Genomic DNA, 18,892 nt, shown 5'->3' with positions numbered 1-18,892 from the left:
TCTTAACCCGCTGAGCAAGGCCAGGGATCGAACCCGCAATCTCATGGTTCCTTGTCGGATTCGTTAACCACTGCGCCACGACAGGAACTCCCTAGCTCATCTTCTTAAATGGCACCTTTTACATTATACAGCTTGTGAATGTGAGAGCTGGACTTGGGAAGTTTTTTTTTTTTTGGTCTTTTTGCCTTTTCTTGAACCTCTCCCACAAGCCTATGCCACAGCCACAGCCATGCGGGAGCCAAGCCAGGTCTGCAACCCACACCACAGCTCATGGCCTAACCCACTGAGCAAGGTCAGGGATCGAACCCGCAACCTCGTGGCTCCTAGTCGGATTCGTCAACCACTGCGCCATGACAGGAACTCCTGGACTTGCGAAGTTTTTTAGATCAAAGTCCTGCCTCATAATACTATCCCTTTGCAATCTATACAACGTTGATTTAGTTCCAAATGGAGGGGACTCGGCTTTGGGACTGACACTTTTAACCAGGCTCTGGATGTTTTCCCCTTGGCATCAGACAAACCTGTTTCACTCAGTAAAGGGAGGAGTGTAATTTTCACATCGAAATGAAATTTCAGGCTGCAGAGGTGGCCAAGTTTCTCTCTGCCTCCCCTCCCCTGCCCCCCTCCTGCCCAAGCATACGGCCTAACAGGTTGCTTGGCACAAACAAGGCAACTCGGCTATTTGTTGAGTGAAAACTAGTGAGGGGGAAAGGACACATTTAAAAAACAACAAAAACAGGCAATATGGTTTGAGAACATAAAAGCTGGAAAGCTGTGAGCCCTCTTTGGTTCAGGGAGTACCTCCCTTCTAAGAGGAGTCTGCCCATCTTAACATGAAAATGGCCAAACACTAACGTTCAGAGGAACAGCTGTCTGTTCATACAACCTCCGGCATGGACAGATCTGCTATCCTTCTGACATGAGGCCCATCAACTTTGCTACTGTAAGGATTCTGGAACATTTTCCCCATCAGATACAGTAAAGCAAAAACAAAACCCGCTTGGCACTTGTTCACAGCCTTAGTAGAGATACTCCTTAATAACCTTGCTCTAGACCTGCCTCTGAGAGTTCATGACATTCTGACTTAGGCAGAGTTTGACAAGTCACGAGAAATAAATTCAATTCACTAATTTTTGAACAGGACAAGCTGGTATTATTTGGGTTACGGTTGAGGCCCCTTTGCTTGTCTCTTTCAGAATACAAAAAAAAAAAAAAAAAAAAAAAAAAAAAATCTCTCCAGAGAGAAACTCTTGAATCTGGTTCCTTAGATTATGGTTTAAAAAAACAGCAAGCCACTGCACTGTACCGGGTAAAACCATTTTATTAACTGACCAAAGCACTTCATTTTGTTTTCTGATTTGAGGTAAAACCATTAAACACGGTTCACAAGAAAAATACAATGACTATTCAACTACAATTACAAGAGTTTGAAACCTCACTAGTTGTTCATATAATACTTTTACAATTCAAACAACTGTACAGTCTACTTCAGCTAAGTTTATTGTTAACCAAAAGACGACCAATATCAAAGACCAAGACGCTTACTACTCTTGCAGTGGCTACAAGTTTTGTAACAGAAGAGTAACTGTTCACTTTATGAATACGCTTTACTTTAAAAACCGCCTGGCTGGTAATGCGTACTGTTCCCTTGAGCTTTGGGGGTGTGGGGGGAGGCTCTTAGGAGAGCCACCGCCCGGTCCTACTCTGCGGGGCCCCTCTCTCTGTCCAATCGTGTGAAAGAACCACTGCCCCGCCGTGAACACGGGGAAAGGGAAGATAGGACTTCAATCTTCCTCGTATATTTCGGTTTCTAGGCAAGCCGGCTGATTTTGTCCCCAGGGCTCGCCACTGGGTGCTCAGGTCCCGCTTTAGTCCTCACCGTGGATGACTACGTTGGTGAGGGCCTCTGAGTGTCCCAGGGTGGACAAGGACAGCGATGCAGTATGAAAATACGGCAAGGAAACTGCTTCCGACAGAGCCCCAGCTTTGAGATTTCATTTTGTTTCTGGAGAGCTCTCTAATCGATACCAAAGCCTTTGGAACACTGCAGATTTGCTTTAGAGGTAGATCAAACAGAAATCATGCAGTTGGGTCAATTGAGAAATAAGGGATTTGCTGTCTCATTTAGAGAACCTCACGACTAAAAGTTGATCCCCTGTTCCTTGGTGCTTGAAGGACTTTGCACGTTTAACATTTTTACCTGTTTGGGGGGAAATACCCACGTCTTACCTGTCTCTCAAGCAAAAAACGAATCCAAATTCAGCCTGTACTAACTATGGATAGAAGAAAAAACAGTAATAACGTCTGTATTACAGCACTGCAGTTCACGTTCTGGATTTGTGACACACAAACACATCATGCAGTCTAAGACAGAGGTTAGCTTTATCACTGTCACTAGTGATGTTAATTAAAAAAATGTACAGCAAGTTCAAAACTCTTCTAAATATTGAAATCACCATGTTTTAGAGACAGACTGGAATGTTACAAATGATTCTGCAAAATACAAAAATAGATATGCTTCCACCGAAGCTTTAATCATTTTTCCGAGCGCTCTCATCTTTGGGCTCTTCCTCATCTGAGTACACGGTGGGCTCCTCCCCCTCCTTCAGCAGTTTGCCCACGTGATGGTACTTGACTGCAAGGAGAGAAGGCGACACACATGGTCACTGTCACGCTCGAGAAAAATCACAACCATATCCCACCTGAAAGCACTTAGAGGCCTACGATGGTCAGGCTCACGATGTGCCAGGCTTCCCGAAGGGCGCCAAGGTGGCTTACACCACAGTCCCTGCCGACCAGGAGGTAAGAGTTTGGCGCAGCAGACAGACACACACAGCAGATGGCGATGTCTGACAATGAGTGGGCAAGGCAATGGCAAAGTGCGTTGTGTTTGTGTGTAGGAGTGTCGAGCAGAGCAAGGGCTCCTTGTGAGTGCGAAGGGTTTCATCACGCATAGAAGAAGAAGGCCATGCTTTGGAAAATGTGTAGGATTTGGGGAGAGAGGGGTTTCCAGACAATGCCAACACCACACAGAGAGGCATGCAGGTGACACTGGACATATCTGGGCAGCAGCAGAGAGACCAAGCTGGCAGGAGGAGAGCAGCAGTAGCGCTGCCCAACAGGATGGGGAAATATCAGGAAAGATGGGGAAAGCTAGCCTGAGGAGTCCGGACTTACCCTATGGGTGGCAAAGGGCACTGAAAGTTTATGACAAAGCAATGACAGGGCAAAGCGGTGTTTGGGCAACAACGGTATCACGGTACACAGGGGGCAGGGCAGGTTATGGGAAGGAGAGACCCGGGCAAGGTCACCGGGAGGCCAGGGGGCAGATCCGCATGTGGAGTAACAAGAGCCAGGAGGAGGGGGAGATGGAATGAAAAGAGAAGGCCAGGAGATACTTTGAAGGAAAACTGGGAACAGGACGTAATGAACTGGAGACGAGATTCTGTGGACCGAAACGGGGACTCTGGGGAGGCAGCGCCTTCGGAGGGGCGTGGGGCCGGAGACTTAGAACAAGGACAGGCCACGTGAAATGAGCACTGGCCACAAGCAGGCCTCGGGAAATGTTTGAGAAAGTTCCACGAATTGTGGGGCTAGAAAACCCCATTGTAGGGAGCCAGGAGGGACGGAGAGGCAATGAAGCAGTGGTTGGGGACGACCACAATTACTAGATGGTTCTTTGACAGCGAAGGGAAGGAATGTAATAGTCCAGCGGATGAAGAGGATAAAAGCAGGAGAGAGAACTTGCCCCCCACGTGGGGAAAAAGCTACAGGTAGTTCAAGGAAGTGGTAAAGGAGGCAGGACAAGCCCTGGCGAGGCTGGAGAAAACAGATTTCAGAGGGTAAGCAGAAAGGAAGAGGCCCGAGAAGGGGCAGGGTCAGCAAAGAGCACCACACTGGCGAGGGTCGGGGCCAGGCTCACGTAGGGCTGATCATCTCAACGTCAGAGGCCAAGACTCCTCTTTCTGAACGTGGGTACGAAGGAGAGGCAGAACCAACCTGTTTAACCAGGGAACTGGAGCTGCTTTTGTGTCAAATAACTGTCAGGAACAATTGGAACTTCCCTATTTGAACCTAATATAAAGGTCCCTAGGGTGCTTGGGACTGTGGCAAGACAAATAAAAGCTGGGCGGTGCCTGAGAAACCTGCTTTAAGGGGAACCCACGCCTGCTCGGAGTGCAGCTCAAGTGTCACAACAGTATTTGGGACGAGCCTTAGTTTAAGGGGGAAGGGGAAGCCATGTTTTTTACCCCACTGATGAGGGCAAGCGCTAGAAAGTAGAGCTTTGTAAATTATGCATCACAACTCATGGGTTTCATAGAGAAGAATCTATTGTTATTGAAGGCATCCTGAAGATGCAAAAAAAATGAGGGACTGGGTTAGATAGCCAGATTTTGTTTTCAAAGTCAAAAGGCCTGCCTCTAGACTTGGCGAGCTATAGCCGGTCTGCTTGGGATCCAAACTCGAAGGGTAGAGCCATATCTGGCTAATTATTAACCCAGAACTCTCTGAAGTCAGCATTATTTTCAAAGAAAATGGTTGGATTTAGCCCCCCCCCCCCCAAGCCAGTAATATTTAACTGATTATTTGAGAACAGCAAGTAGAAAACACCTGCAATGAAAAAATCCCCCCCTGGAGGATATGGTCACTGTCCTTACATACGGTTTCAAAGCTGGGAAAGATTAGTATTCAAGTTCTTAGCAGTGAACTAGTGCTATAGTGATCATTAAACACTTAGGGTGGACAGAAGCCCATTCCACAATTCTCAAAATTTGAACTTAACCCCACCCTTACCCCCCACCCCCCGCCCAAGACCTCAGCCCATAGTGTAAGCTAGGAAACAAATGTCTCCTTTTTGCTTTCTTCTTAAAAAACGCAGACACCATTGTTGCTGGGCAGATTATAAGCATCATTTGTAGATGAGGCCTATAGTTAGGCTCAATTAGATTCAAAGAGAAGCTGTTTTGTAGAAAACAAGTCTCTCATTCTTTAACAGAAAATGTGGGCTGCTTTTAAACAGCAAGTTCTACAAGCGAGGGCTTATGAAAATCCCTTTTGGTAGCAGAGATGGCCACTCTCTTTTCCCCTGCATACCAAATCCTAGTGTGATATCTATGCAACCCTCCCCAAATTAAAAAAAAAAAATCCAAACCCCAGAAACCCAGGTTTCCATAGAGAACTAGCTAGGACGTGGTATGCAATCACGGCAAGTGACTCAGCACTGCTGCACTTACTTCAAGCCATGAACTTGATCCGTCTTAAGATTCAGGAGCCTATCAAAATGCTCCCCAGTTGCACGGTGCCCAGTAATAACTATTGTACTGCCTTGAACCCCATTACTGGTAGAAATCTGATCCAGGCACAATAAAAAAAAAAATGCTTACAAGTGAACTGAGAGTCCCAGTCATTCAGGGTCTCCTGCTGGGCAGGAGTGAGGTCAGAAAGGTCATCATACTCGTCCTTCAGGGCTTCCTTATCCAGGCAAAACGTGGCCAGGCCCCTGGATGCGTCTCTTCCAGCAAAGACCCCGTACGGCCCCTCTTTAAAAACAAAACAAAACAAAACCAGACCAAAGACCGGTTCTTTATCAGACATGCAATTGCTCTGTAGTTCTCATACAGAAAATGGCTTCCTTACCACAGCGAGAGCCTGCTTCTTGACTATCAAGTTCCATCTGGAAATCGTAAGGGATGTTGATACTTGGATCATTATGTGGTGGATAAAGACGGGTGGTCATGAAACTTTTAACTAAAACTAAATCAAAATGCTATATATATTAGCATCCATTTCCTGGGATGTTTTCAAATACCTCAACAAAAAGCCATAAACGATTATCTCCTGGCCGGGGGTGGCGGGGTTAGCAGAGAATGATGCAAGATAATACTGAGTTCATGGGTCAGAATTCAACTTCTGGACATTGAGCCGGGGGCCTGGCTCTGCTCTAGGCACCTGGGCTACACCAGTGAAAGTTCTGGCTTCTGCAGATAAGAAACAACTCGTTTAAATGCCAACATCATCTCACACGTACTCTAATATAATTTAATGAGTCAAAATGATAGAGCTCTTGGGTGGCAAAGGTCCAGAGATCTGTGTTCAACGTCAACACGTGGCATCTGCAGGAGACATCATGTTATGAGGGTTGGTGGTTCAGAAATCTACATAATCTTCCCTGTCAACAGAGACATGGCATGGTTCTGGGGGTGCTGAAGAGAAGACTGGAAATCCTATAAAATATCTCAATGCCATTATACATAATATTATGCTATTATATAGAACGTGATACTAAACGTCAGTCTCGGAGAGCAGTGAATCATGCTGCAGGTCCTTCGAGTGGATTTTTAGACTTATTTAAATATTGCACAAGTAAATGAAAAGAATCCAGTGTACTTTAAACAGTGTTCTTTCCCCAAAGGCGGACTGAGCAGCACCTTTGACAGGAAAGGCTGAGCTCATGACTCGGGTAACCACCACGCCAAGTATAAGAACAGACTGAGTCTCAATACGGCCTGGTCACCTGAAACCTCAATCTGCCGGGATTTTTTCTTTTTTATTATTTTTACAAGTTAGATGAAATTAATGATCAACTTTTAAAAGCACATAGGTTTCCAAAGAAAAACAGCTGTTTCTAATCAGCATTACGTAGTACCATCTCCACTAGGGAAGGTAAATAGGCCAAGGCACGGGTTGGGACCTCGCCGTTTCAGAAGCCATGGTCACAGGATACTAAAAGGATCTGAGGGGAGCACTGCAAGTCGTTGGAGAATATTATTATTATATATAATAATATATATTAATATAATATATTAATATTATTATTATATATTAATTATTAATATATTATTCAGCAGAACGTACATTCACTAGCGTGTAAGCTCCATGAGCCGAGCTCTTTGCCTGTTCTGTTCACTGCTCTGTTCCCAGAGGCCACAAAAGTGCCCTGCGTACAACAACGTCATGAAACATGATGACCTTTGGGAATCCTTTATAACATGAAGTATCATTTCCCCGTGACAGTCTCACATAGGCATGGCCTCACTGGATGACAGTGCAGGTGGAGACTGAGAGAGCTCACAACGGGCCATCCTTATCATTTTGAAGAGGGACCACGAAGGCCCAGAGAGAAGAGCGCTTTGCCCCAGGCCACACGGCTGGTCAGTGATCCAACCAGGCGGAGAACCCAGGCGGCCTCACTCCCAGCGTCGTGCTCTGTACACAGGCCTAGGTTCTTCTCGATGACTCTGCAAACCACCATCATATGCTGCTGCTCCAGGCATCAGGTCATTTATGGTGTAGCTCCGTAATGGCAGGTATTTACACTCGCATGTTTACTGACAATGCCTCCAGGTGTGCCACTTCAGGGACAAATAATATAGGTGTGGTTTTTTCAAATGATTTGGACAGTTACATGCCTACAAAGTAGGTCTTCTGAATCTCTGCCACAAGGAAAAACTGCTAAGTGGGAGATTTCCTTCAGAACCTTAACACATCTGATTTTGATGAGTTGGATTGGGAGAGAATAACAAAGTCTGAGTGGGGCCGAAGGAAAGATGGCTGCCTTCTACACACTTCCCCTGTGCCCAGACCAGTGGACACACTCCCTGGGTCCCCTTGTTTTTAGAGGTGTCCATATCGGAGGAGCTAAAAAATCTCTTCTTCCTCCGGTCCAAACAGTGTATAAAGCAGGCCTTCCAAACCTGGATGCTTGTGGCATTGGTCTAGGGGGTGGGAGTGTTGAAATGCAGACTCCTGGACCTCCCCCGCCGCCCACCAGAGCCCACCAGACTCTTCCGCGGTGGTGGAGATCAGGCCGGGAATCTGTATTGTACCTCAAGCGCATCAGGTGATTCTGATCCGCAACCAAGCTTGGCAAAGCCTCATCTCCAAGGCCCCTTCCAGCCTGCCCCCCTCCAACAGCTCAGCCGTCATCCACCCCTCATTTCCCCTAGGGTTGGCTTTTCCTGAAATCCCCACACCCCGCAGCCTTCAGAGCCCTACCCCTTTTGTTTCTCAGGATCCTCCCACTTCTCCCTCCCTCCCTCCCTCCATTTTAATTTTTTTTTTTTTTTTTTTTTTGGCTTCTAGTCCTTTCTCTCCTGCTATGGACTGTAATACTGTATTACCTTCTCGCCTTGCCACATTCCTCTCGGCCGCTATATTCAGCCTTCCTCATCCAGCTCCCTTCCCCCATGGGGCCTCCCTTGTTCACCTCCCAGCTCTCCCCGTCTGCCACACACAGCACGCGCACACATATCAAACACACGCCACACACATACCTGACACACGCCATGCCTCGTTCCCAGCGCACGCGCGCGCGCGCACACACACGCCTGACAAGCCACGGACACTCAACACGCACACACACATCACTCATCGGCCACGCACAATGCTCCTACCTGCTGCCAATCCCATCTCCGCGTTCTCTCCCCCACACCCTCACATTCCACCATGGCTACTCCAGGCGTCATCCGGCCTTCGAGTCCCCTTCGACGCTGGACCTCCCGACCTCCTCCCGCCTCCCCGCCCCCCCGTCTCCCTCGAGACACCCTCATTTCCTTTCTCCAGCCCGACACCCGCCCCTCCTTCCAGGAACCCCCAAACCCGATACCTTCGAAACTCCCCGAACACTGCGCCCTGCTGTGCTCCCCCGCCTTCCCAGCGCTGCGATCTCACCCACCCACTCCCGGCTTAAGCGCTTCAACCTTCTTCCTCCCGGTCCGACTGGCGGCACGGACCTGGAATCTGCGTCCCCCACTCGCCCCGCAGCCCTTCTAGGGCGCCTCTGGCCCCCCGCCCGCCCTGGGAGCCGCCCTGCCCCGCCCTCCCCGGCTCGCCGCCATTCCGCCCCCAGCCCCGGGGCACTCGCTCCCCCCTCGCCTCTCCGGGACTCAGCCCCGTGCCGGGGCCCCTTCTTTTGTCTCTGCGGCCACCCCCCCCCCCCCGCCGGCGGCCAGCCGCCGTACCGGGCCCGTAGAACTTGCGGCCTTTGGTCACGTCGAACACCTTGCCGTTGATGGCCATGAGTATACGCGGGTCCTGGACGCCGTCGAAGCGACGCAGCTCGGCAGGGGTGAAGTCGCGCCGCTTAAGGCGGGGCAGCGGGGGCGGCTCGTCGTCGTCGCTATCGCTGGCCGCCGGCTGGTCCCCGCGCACGATCTTGTAGAGCAGGAAGATGCAGAGGCCGAGCAGCAGCAGGTTGAGCGGCGACGTGAAAATCTCATGCAGCAGCCCGCCGCCCTCTAGCTCGCTCGGGTCGGCGCCGGTAGCCGCCACATCCTCGGCAGCCATGATCGCTGGAGCAAAGGTTGGAGGGCTCCGGAACTCGTTTCCTCCACCCTCTCCGCGAGCTAGTGGCGCGCGGGGCCAGGCGGATGAGGACTAGCCAGCGGAGGAGGCGGAGCCAGGCGGGGCGGGGGCGGGGCTGGACGGGCGGGACCTCTCAGCCCCGCCTCCCCGCGGCGGCCGAAGCTCCCGGCGCCGCTCAGTGGAGCGCAGCCCAGTTCGGAACCCCCCCCCCCGCGTTGCCTCTGGATGGTGGCTGCTCTCCCCCAGCCAGATCCAGCCTCCTCCTAGATTGCGGAGCACACCCCTCAGCTCTACCTGCGAGGCCGAGCCCCAGCCTCACGCCAGCCTCTAGTTAACCGCAACGCAGCGCGCAACCCTCCTCCGCACTCCCAGTTTGCTCATGCAGAGCTTTGCGCGGCTCTGCATGAGGCCCCCTCTGCCACCTGATGCGAGCCAAACACCGACTCCATTTCGCCTGCTTCAGGCCTCTCCCCGCCTTCCATTACGAAGCCTCATCTTTCCCAGGCCAGCCCTAGGGACCACGAGGCTTTCTTGGGAGACAAGGAAACTCACTCCTTGAGTTCCTTTCCCATCCTAGAGCCCCAGACCACCCATTTCCACCTTGGGAACCCCCGTTCACCCTCTTTGACGACCTTTCTCCAATCCCCCACTCCCCTCCAGATGCTGTGGGGATAGCTAAAGTCAGTGCACAGGGTTCATCTGACAACTCTCCCAATATGTGGGGAAACAGTTCAACAGATCTCCCGATTTGCTTTGGGTTCGTTCTTGGAAGACTAAAGCCTTTTGCAATCACTGATTTGCTCAATAATCCCACATCAACAATGTTCTATTATGCTGGGTTTTTTTTTTTTTCTCAGAATAATGACCAAAGTTTCTCTGTTTGGCAGTGTTCTTCTATTTGAACTCGGTCGAGCTACCCTTGGCAGTCGCAATAGCCCAAAGGAAGGTGGGAGTTTGTAAGAAACCTTGGTTTGGTCTTTTCGTTTCCTCAGTATTTCATCCGGCCTTTGATGTACTAACCGGCTGTACAGGAGCGGCCTTAAGGAGAAAGGACTGTCTATACCCTTCAGAGTCCTAATCTGGTCGCCCTCTTTATTGTGGCAGGGGGAGCGGAGCTGAAGAAAGGATAGAGAGAGGGGGGAAATAATTAAAACCAACCCATGTACACATCTGCAGCCCAGAGCGGGTACTTTTCCATCAGGAGTTCTATCTGCTTGCACATAATTTACTCCCCCTCCCAACACGCAGGAGACTGGAGAGAATCGGCTTCTTACCTCAGAATTCTAAAAATTTCTGGCACAAACTGCTTCCATCCCTGCCCCCTACCCCACCTTCTTAAATCATTTTAAAGTGCATATGAGCTGAACAATCTTTAAGTGGGGCCCACACACTTTTTTTTTTCATGGATCTAAATTTAGGATTAGCTGAAATGGCCTTTCCAGATCTTTTGTCAAACCTCTTCACTTTAATCACGGGGGAAGAGGCTCAAACTGAGGGCACGCGGCTGCAATTAGAATCTAATAATTTTGAAAAACGACAACCACCACCACACCACACCACCACATTCGACAAACCAACAAACTTGTGAAAAAATATTTACATTTGCAACTAATAATGACAAGGGGTTAATCTCTTATAGGAGTTTGGTCTCATTTTGATTGACAAGAAAATCCATGAGTCTAGTCAATCAGTGGGCAAAGAAAGAAATAGGGAGTTCACGGAAGAAGGGATACCTATGGTGAATAAGCATACGAAATATGTTCCGTCTCAATAGCAATGAAAAAATGGAGCTAACACTGTCACTTAGCACCTTCCTATAGAAGGGATAAAGAGGAAAAAGGATGGGAGTTCCTGTCATGGCTCAGTGGTTAACGAATCTGACTAGGAGCCATGAGGTTTCGGGTTCGAGCCCTGGCCTTGCTCAGGGGGTTAGGGATCCAGCATTGCCGTGAGCTGTGGTGTAGGCCAGCGGCTACAGCTCCAATTTGACCCCTAGCCTGGGAACCTCCATATGCCGTAGAAGCGGCCCTAGGAAAAGACAAAAAAAAAAAAAAAAAAAAAAAAAAAGGATGATTGACAAATCTACAATGCTGGCAAGAGACCTGGGAGACTCTTCACACACCAGTTGAGGAGAGTAGAAGTTGGTATAACCTTTTTCCCCTTATTTCCCCACACCTACAGCATAGGGAAGTTCCCTGGGCCAGGGATCAAATCTAAGCTGCCTGTGCCACAGCTGTGGCAACACCAGATCCTTAACCCACTGCTCCAAGCTAGGGATCAACCCTCACCTCCGCAGTGACCCGAACTGCCTCAGAGGCAAGGCTGGATCCTTAACCCGCTGCACCATGGCAGGAACTCCCGGTATAACCTTTCATTGTCCATAAAAATATTTTCTATCCATTATCCTATGTCTGGAAACGTACTCTTTGGTCCAGTAATGCCACTGCTAGGAATCTCTCCCAAGGCAACGCTTAGAGATGCAAGTGAAGATTTCATTACTAAAATGCTCACCAGAGAATCATTCGTAATATGGAAAAACTATAAGCAACCTAAATGTTCAACTTTAAGAAATGGCTGACTTATCCGTTTGGATTTTGACAAAACCATAAAATGGTGTATGGTTAGCCTTCCAAATAGTATTGTGACACAGGAAAATGCTTGTGTTTTAATCTTGAGAGAAAAACAGGATACAAAACTGTATACAGTATGAACACAACGATGTTAAAAAAAAATTCATAAAAGGAAGCCTGAAAGGAAACATGCTAAAATGTTAACTGTTGTGATTGTTAAGCTTTTCATTATACTATTCTACATTTTCCAGAATGAGCACATGTCCCTTTTTAGCCTCAGGAGGGAAGTGGTTTATTATTTCTTTTCTGAAAAAAATGCGGAATGTAATATATGCTCACTACAACAAACTTAACGAGTATGTAAGTGTATAAAGTAAAAAAACGAAACTCATTTCTCCCTCTCCCAGCTCCCCAAACAGTCTTCACATCCAGCCCACACATTAGCAGTCTGGTTTACATTCCTGCAGACATATGAAACATACACACATGCACATACACATAGATTTTGTTTTGCAAAACTAGAGAAATTTAAAAATTATGAATGATCCTTCAGGGTTTTTTTTTTTCCCCTAATAAACAGAGATACAAAGTAAAAAAAATAAGAACAAGCCATTAGCTCTCACCCAGATAAACCATGTTGGAAAATTTTAAAAGTCATATTTGTTTAAGGTTATAAAATTCAAACTATGGAAAGGTACAAAAGGTAAATTAAATCCCTCTCCATCCCCCAGGGTTCTCTCGCTTCAAAGGCAACCACTATTAAAAGTGAGGAAAATGTCAGCCAGAGAAAGACAAACACTGTGTGATATTGCGTGTATGTGGAATTTAAAAAAAAATACATAAAACTGAACTTAAAAAAACAGATTGTGGAATGATGGTTCCTAAGGGCTGGCGGAATATATATATATATGCTTTTTAAAAAATATTCTTTTCCATTATGGGTATCACAGGATATTGCATAGAGTTCCTTGTGCTAAACAGTAGGACCTTGTTGTTTATCCATTCTACATATAATCGTTTGTCTCTGCTAATCCCAGACTCCCAATCCATCCCTCCCCCATCCCCCTTGGCAAGCACAATCTGTTCTCTATGTCTGTGAGTCTGTTTCTGGTTCAAGGATAAGTTCATTTGTGTCTCATTTTAGATTCCACATATAAGTAATATGCGGTATTTGTCTTTCTCTTTCTGACTTCCTTCACTTAGTATGAGAATCTCCAGTTTCATCCATGTTGCCTGCAAACAACATTATTTTGTCCTTTTTATGGCTGAGTAGGAATCTATTGTATAACACACCACATCTTCTATATCCCTTCATCTCTTGATGGGCATTTAGGTCGTTTCCATGTCGTGGCTATTGTGAATAGTGCTGCTCTGAACACTGGGATGCATCTATCTTTTTGAATTATAGTTTTGTCCAGATATATGTCCAAGAGTGGGATTGCTGGATCACATGGCAACTCTCGTTTTAGTTTTTGAGGAACCTCTATGCTGTTTTCCATAGTGGTTGCACGAACTTACATTCCCACCAACAGTGTGTAGGAGGGTTCCCTTTTCTCCACACCTTCCCCGACATTTGTTATTTGTAGCTCCCCCCTCTCCCCCATGCCAGTAGCACGCAGAAGTTCCCGGGCCAGGGATCAAACCCAAGCCACAGCTGTGAACTATGCTGCAGCTGCTGCAACTTTGGATATTTTAACCCACTGTGCTGGGCTGGGGATCAAACCTGCGCCTCTGCAGCAACCCAAGCCGCTGCTGTCAGATTCTTAACCCACTGCCCAATGGTGGGAAGTGCCCTGTAGACTTTTTAAGGATGGTGTGAGGCGGTACTTCATTGTAGCTTTGATTTGCATTTCGCTGAGAGGCTAGATCTGAATTGTTCTCACCACTAGAAGAAATGGTAATTAGATGAGGTGACCAAGGTGTTAGCTAACACTACAGTGACAATCATATAACAATATGTTGTATACTTTAAACTTACACAATCTTATATGTCAATTATATCTCAATAAAAAGTGGGGGAATTGTTTTTGTGAAGGACTGGGGGATTATATTTTTCAGTTATCACAGAAATGGTACAGCTTGTAGACATAAATGCTTTCAAAAGAGATTTGATGTTCAGTAAAGTGGGCTATTAGGGAAAGACTGGGACATTGAAATTGTTCAAGGCAAGCCCTCTCCTGTCCTGATTCATGTTGCAACACTCAGTGGAAAGGTCTCGTCCAGAGTGGCAAGTCTCAAGTTCTCTGGAAATAAGCCAGAGGCTCCTGACTAAAAAGTCCTCTCCAAAACACACACACACACACACACACACACACTCTCTCTCTCTCTCTCTCTCTCTCTCTCTCTCTGGCTTCAAGTCAATGTCTAAAGCCTCTGTGCTTGGCCTGAGGACTGCTTATTTCCCAATATATACGTTAAGCTTTCTAATGTTTCCAAACTTTGTGCCTCCTTTAAATTGTCTGTAAAGGTTTTAAAGAACTCTTAAAGAAAAATAGGACAGTTGGCTGATTAGCTAGCAAATGTGTGGGAAGGAATTCAACCTCACTAATAATCAAATAAATCCAAAGGAACATAATAACAACATATAATTTTTCATCATTCAAATTATCGGTGCCTTTGTTTTTGCCTTTTATTGCTTGAAGCTTTTTAAGAACGGTCATACTTGGTGTTGGCAAGCATGTAGCAAGATAAGCACTCTGACACAATGCTGGTCAGAGTGAAATTGCTATAGGATGAAAGATGCATCTTGTTCATCAGTATATTTATTTATTTATTGTCTTTTTAGGGCTGCACCTGTGGCATATGGAAGTTCCTGGGCTAGGGGTCGAATCGGAGCTGTAGCTGCCGGCCCACACCACAGCCACAGCAGTGTCAGATGTGAGCCTCATCTGTGACCTACACCATGGCGCACGGCCACGCTGGATCCTTAACCCACTGGGCGAGGCCAGGGATCGAACCTGCATCTTCATGGATACTAGTTGGGTTTGTTACCACTGAGCCACGACAGGAACGCCTATCAGTGTATTTCATGTCTGCCATGTAGTAGGTGATCAATGAATATTTAAGTGACATCATCATCATCATCATCATCATCATCACTATTGGCTACACCCACGGCATATGGAAGTTCCAGGGCCAAAGATTGTATCCCAAGCTGCATCTGTGACCTACACCACAGCTCATGGCAATGCCGGATCCTTAACCCACTGAGCGAGGCCAGGGATGGAACCCACGTCCTCATGGATACTAGTCAGGTTCATTACCACTGAGCCATGACGGGAACTCCCCCTCAAGGATGTGCACTGTCCCACCCTACCTTTACCTCTAGGATTTTAGAACCGCATTCTCCCTTCCTTCTCTGGTAACTCTACTCCAGCCACAGTGGCCTCCTTGCCAGCCCTTGAACAGTCAGGCGTATTCCAATTCCTCCCTGCTCAGGATTCCTTTTGCTGCAATGTTTTCCCCCAGATAGCCTCATGGATCATTCCTTCACTATTTTGAAATCTCAAAACATCCCTCCCCCGACTCTCCTTCCCTCTTCTCAAATTTATTTCTCTCTATCGCATTTACTGCTCTCTCCTCACAAGATTTGTTCACTTTTTGGTTATCTTCTCCAACGTGAACGCAAGTGACTCGAGAACTGAGATTTTGTCTCTTTCCTTCACTGCTCTACTCAGACTTCACGTCCTTGTCCTTAGGCTGGTGGTTGGCATATAGTAGGTGCTCAATAAATATTTGAATATGGCAACCTATTATGTTAACTATACAGGCACAGAAAAAAGGAATGACATACATATAAAAGTTAGTGGGAGTTTATCTCTGGGTTGTGAGATTATGGGTAATTTTGCCTTTCTTTTTTATTCAGAGAGCATAAATTACATTTATTTATTTATTTAGACAATGTCTGTAGCATTAAGAAGTTCCTGGGCTGGGGATTGAACCCTTGCCATAACAGCCACCAGAGCCCCAGAAGTAACAATGCTGGATCCTTAACCTGGTGTGCCAACAGGGAACTCCTAGTTTCATTATTATAAAAAGGAATACAAAGTTCAAACTTTTGAGGGATAAAAAAACACATTCCAAAGGGGCCAACCGTTTCCGAAGTAATGGGAGCACATGGGTTCCACACTTTCAGTTTCGGAGATGGGTAGACAGCAGCGGGGGCTGAGATTTTAAAGACACCCCAAAGGGGCCTGCCCACCACATTCATGGGACATCGGCTCTGTGGTAGATGCTGGGGGTGCCGAGTGTTTGCCCCCAAGGAAGTTACTCACTGTGAAAGTGAGAGACAGCCGGCCAAAGGGCTATAGCTGCTGTGATTGTGGTTGACACACGGGCAGAGGGAGGCAGGCAAAGGAGGATCGGGAGGTTCCATCCAGGAAGGTTTCATCCAGGAGGTAACATGTGAGCTGAGTCTTGAAAATGTTCACCAGATGGACGAGGAAGCGATGAGTTTTCCAGGGAAACCGGTGGTTCTCAGGCTTTAGTGAGGATGCGAATAATCCAGAGAGGGGAGAGGGTACTTGTTAAAATGTCTTTTCCTAGAATCAGCCCTCAAAGATTCTGATTCAGTAGGTCTAAAGGAGCGCCTGAGAATCTGCATCTTTAGGAATAGCTAAAAATGTTTGAGCCCTTATTGGGTGCCGGGCAATGTTCTAGACCTTCTCTATTTAATAAAGCTTGTGCTCTTTTTAAAACTGGAATATATTCAACATCACGTACATTTCAGTCATAAAACCATGTTAATGTGATACATTTACATATTGTAATATGTTTGCCATCGTAGCCGTAATTAGCAGCTCTATCTCGGCACAGAATTATCATTTTTTCAGTGGCTGGATAACTCTTGGTCTTTTATGTTCTTTTTTTTTTTTTTTTTTTTTTTTTTTGCTTTTTAGGGCTGCACCATCAGCATAAGGAGGTTCCCAGGCTAGGGGTCCAATCAAAGCTACAGCTACCAGCCTGCGTCACAGCCACAGTAGCTCAGGATCCAAGCCGTGTCTTCGACCTACACTACAGCTCACGGCAACGCCGGATCCTTAGCCCATTGAGCCAGGCCAGGGTGGAACCTGCAACCTCATGGTTCTTAGTTGGATTCATTTCTGCTGCGCCACGATGGGAACTCCACTCTTGGACTTTTCATAAAACACTTTGAGGCAGGTGGCTTGTGGGACAGACACTCACATGACCACCCCAATCCCAGAGCTCCCTTCGGGAGTGACTGAGGCTGTATTGTGACCTCACCGCAGTTCAGCCTCTCCCTCTGTGTGATCCTGCATCCTTGCCTTACCCTCCAGGTGCAGAAGCCAACTTCCTGTGCCCTAACCTCCATCACAGAGTCTGTTTTCCCAGGGAGACCCAACTTGAGACTCTGACCTTCCAGGATCTGGCCTCAGCCCACCTCTCTCCAGCTTTATCTCTTTATTCTTCCCCCTCTACCCTCAACATGCCGACTTTGCTGAAGCTAAGGAGTGACATGGCCATCATTCCAGCTGATGTGTGCATTTATTGCATGCTACACACACTTTACAAACATTGCCTCCTTTAACTCACCATGAGTTAGGTCCGATTATCATTCTCTTTTTATAGATGAGGAAACGGATACACAGAGAGGGTGAGCTACTTGCCCAAAGTCACACAGTAAGAGGCAGAGCTGGGATTTAAACCCAGAAGTCTGGTTCCAGAGTCCAGGCTTTACCTGAGCTCATTTTGCTTTTTAGAAATATTGTACGGGTGAGAATTCCCTGATGGTGTAACAGGTTAAGCATTTGGCAGGTCACCACTGTGACTTGGGTTGCTGCTGTGCTGCAGGTTTGATCCCTAGCCTGGGAACATCCACATGCCAAGGGCACCGCCAAAAAAAAAAAAAAAAAAATCACACTGGTAGCAACAACGAGGATGTGCTGGAGGGATGGATGCTGGAGCTGAGACACCAGTGAGGAGCTGAGTCACAGGAGGAAACGAGGGCCTAAGTCAAGCTTGTGATCATGAGGACGCTCAGGCAAGGATGAAGAGGATCTACTCATTAAGGAACTGGAGGGGTCAGAGCTTAGGATTCCTCCTCTACTTCTCCTCCCTCTACATCCAATTCATGCCCCGAACCCCTGCTTGGGTGTGTGGACAGATGCTATATCATCCACCAAGAGGAGGTATACGGGGGAGAGCAAATTTGCAGAAAGGACCTTGTAATCAATGGAGGTTGTGTCTTAAAGTGTGGTCCGTGGACCAGCAGCTTGGCATCGGCTGGGAGCTTGTGAGAAACACATGATCTTGGGCAGTATCCTGGACCTACTAAATCAGAATCTCCATTTTAACAAGACCCCCCACATGAGACACATGCACGTGGATGTTCGAAAAGCGCAGGCAGGAGTTCCCGCCATGACTCAGCAGAAACAAACCCAGCTAGCATCCACGAGGACACAGGTTGGATCCCTGGCCTCGCTCAGTGGGTTAAGGATCTGGCGTTGCCATGAGCTGTGGTGTAGGTCGCAGACACGGATCGGATCTGGTGTTGCTGTGACTGTGGTGTAGGCTGGCAGCTACAGCTCTGATTGGACTCCCTAACCTGGGACCTCCATATGCTGTGGGTGAGGCCCTAAAAAGACAAAAAAAAAAAAAAAAAAAAGAAGAAAGAAAGAAAAAAGAAAAGCACAGGCATAAGCAACATTCCCGTGAGAGATCCAATAATCTGTCCAGTGGGGTATTTGAGCTTGGGGCTCAGGCTCGAGGTCCGGACCAGAGAGAGAAAGTCAGGCGATATCAGCTGTGAGTGGCAGCTGAAATAAATCACTGGCACTGAATCAGCTCACAGGGGAACCTAGGGCAGAGGTGCTGCCAAGGCCTGTTGTACAATGTGCTAAGCCAATGATTAAAGGTTGTTGGCCCTGGTGACTAGAACTGGCTCCAGTGCCTGCTTATCTGACCCTCACATTTATGTTAATTTAAAAAATGTTAAGTAGAGTTCCGTGTGCTAAACAGCAGGTCTGTGATAACCTCTGTGGGAAAGGATTCTGAAAAAG

The 18,892-nt window shown here is 47.3% G+C and overlaps 1 protein-coding gene across 1 annotated transcript; it reads right to left on the bottom strand.

Moving 5' to 3' along the window:
• Window positions 1,304-9,326, bottom strand: PGRMC1 (progesterone receptor membrane component 1). The gene is given in 3 exon segments (NM_213911.1): window positions 1,304-2,635; window positions 5,385-5,540; window positions 8,961-9,326. Coding segments are annotated over 3 exon segments (585 nt in total). The 5' UTR covers window positions 9,286-9,326; the 3' UTR covers window positions 1,304-2,531.

This window comes from Sus scrofa, chromosome X (assembly GCF_000003025.6).
Source record: "Sus scrofa isolate TJ Tabasco breed Duroc chromosome X, Sscrofa11.1, whole genome shotgun sequence".
Classification (NCBI taxonomy): domain Eukaryota; kingdom Metazoa; phylum Chordata; class Mammalia; order Artiodactyla; family Suidae; genus Sus; species Sus scrofa.
Note: the sequence above shows the minus strand (reverse complement) of the source record. Positions and strands in the feature narration are given on the sequence as shown.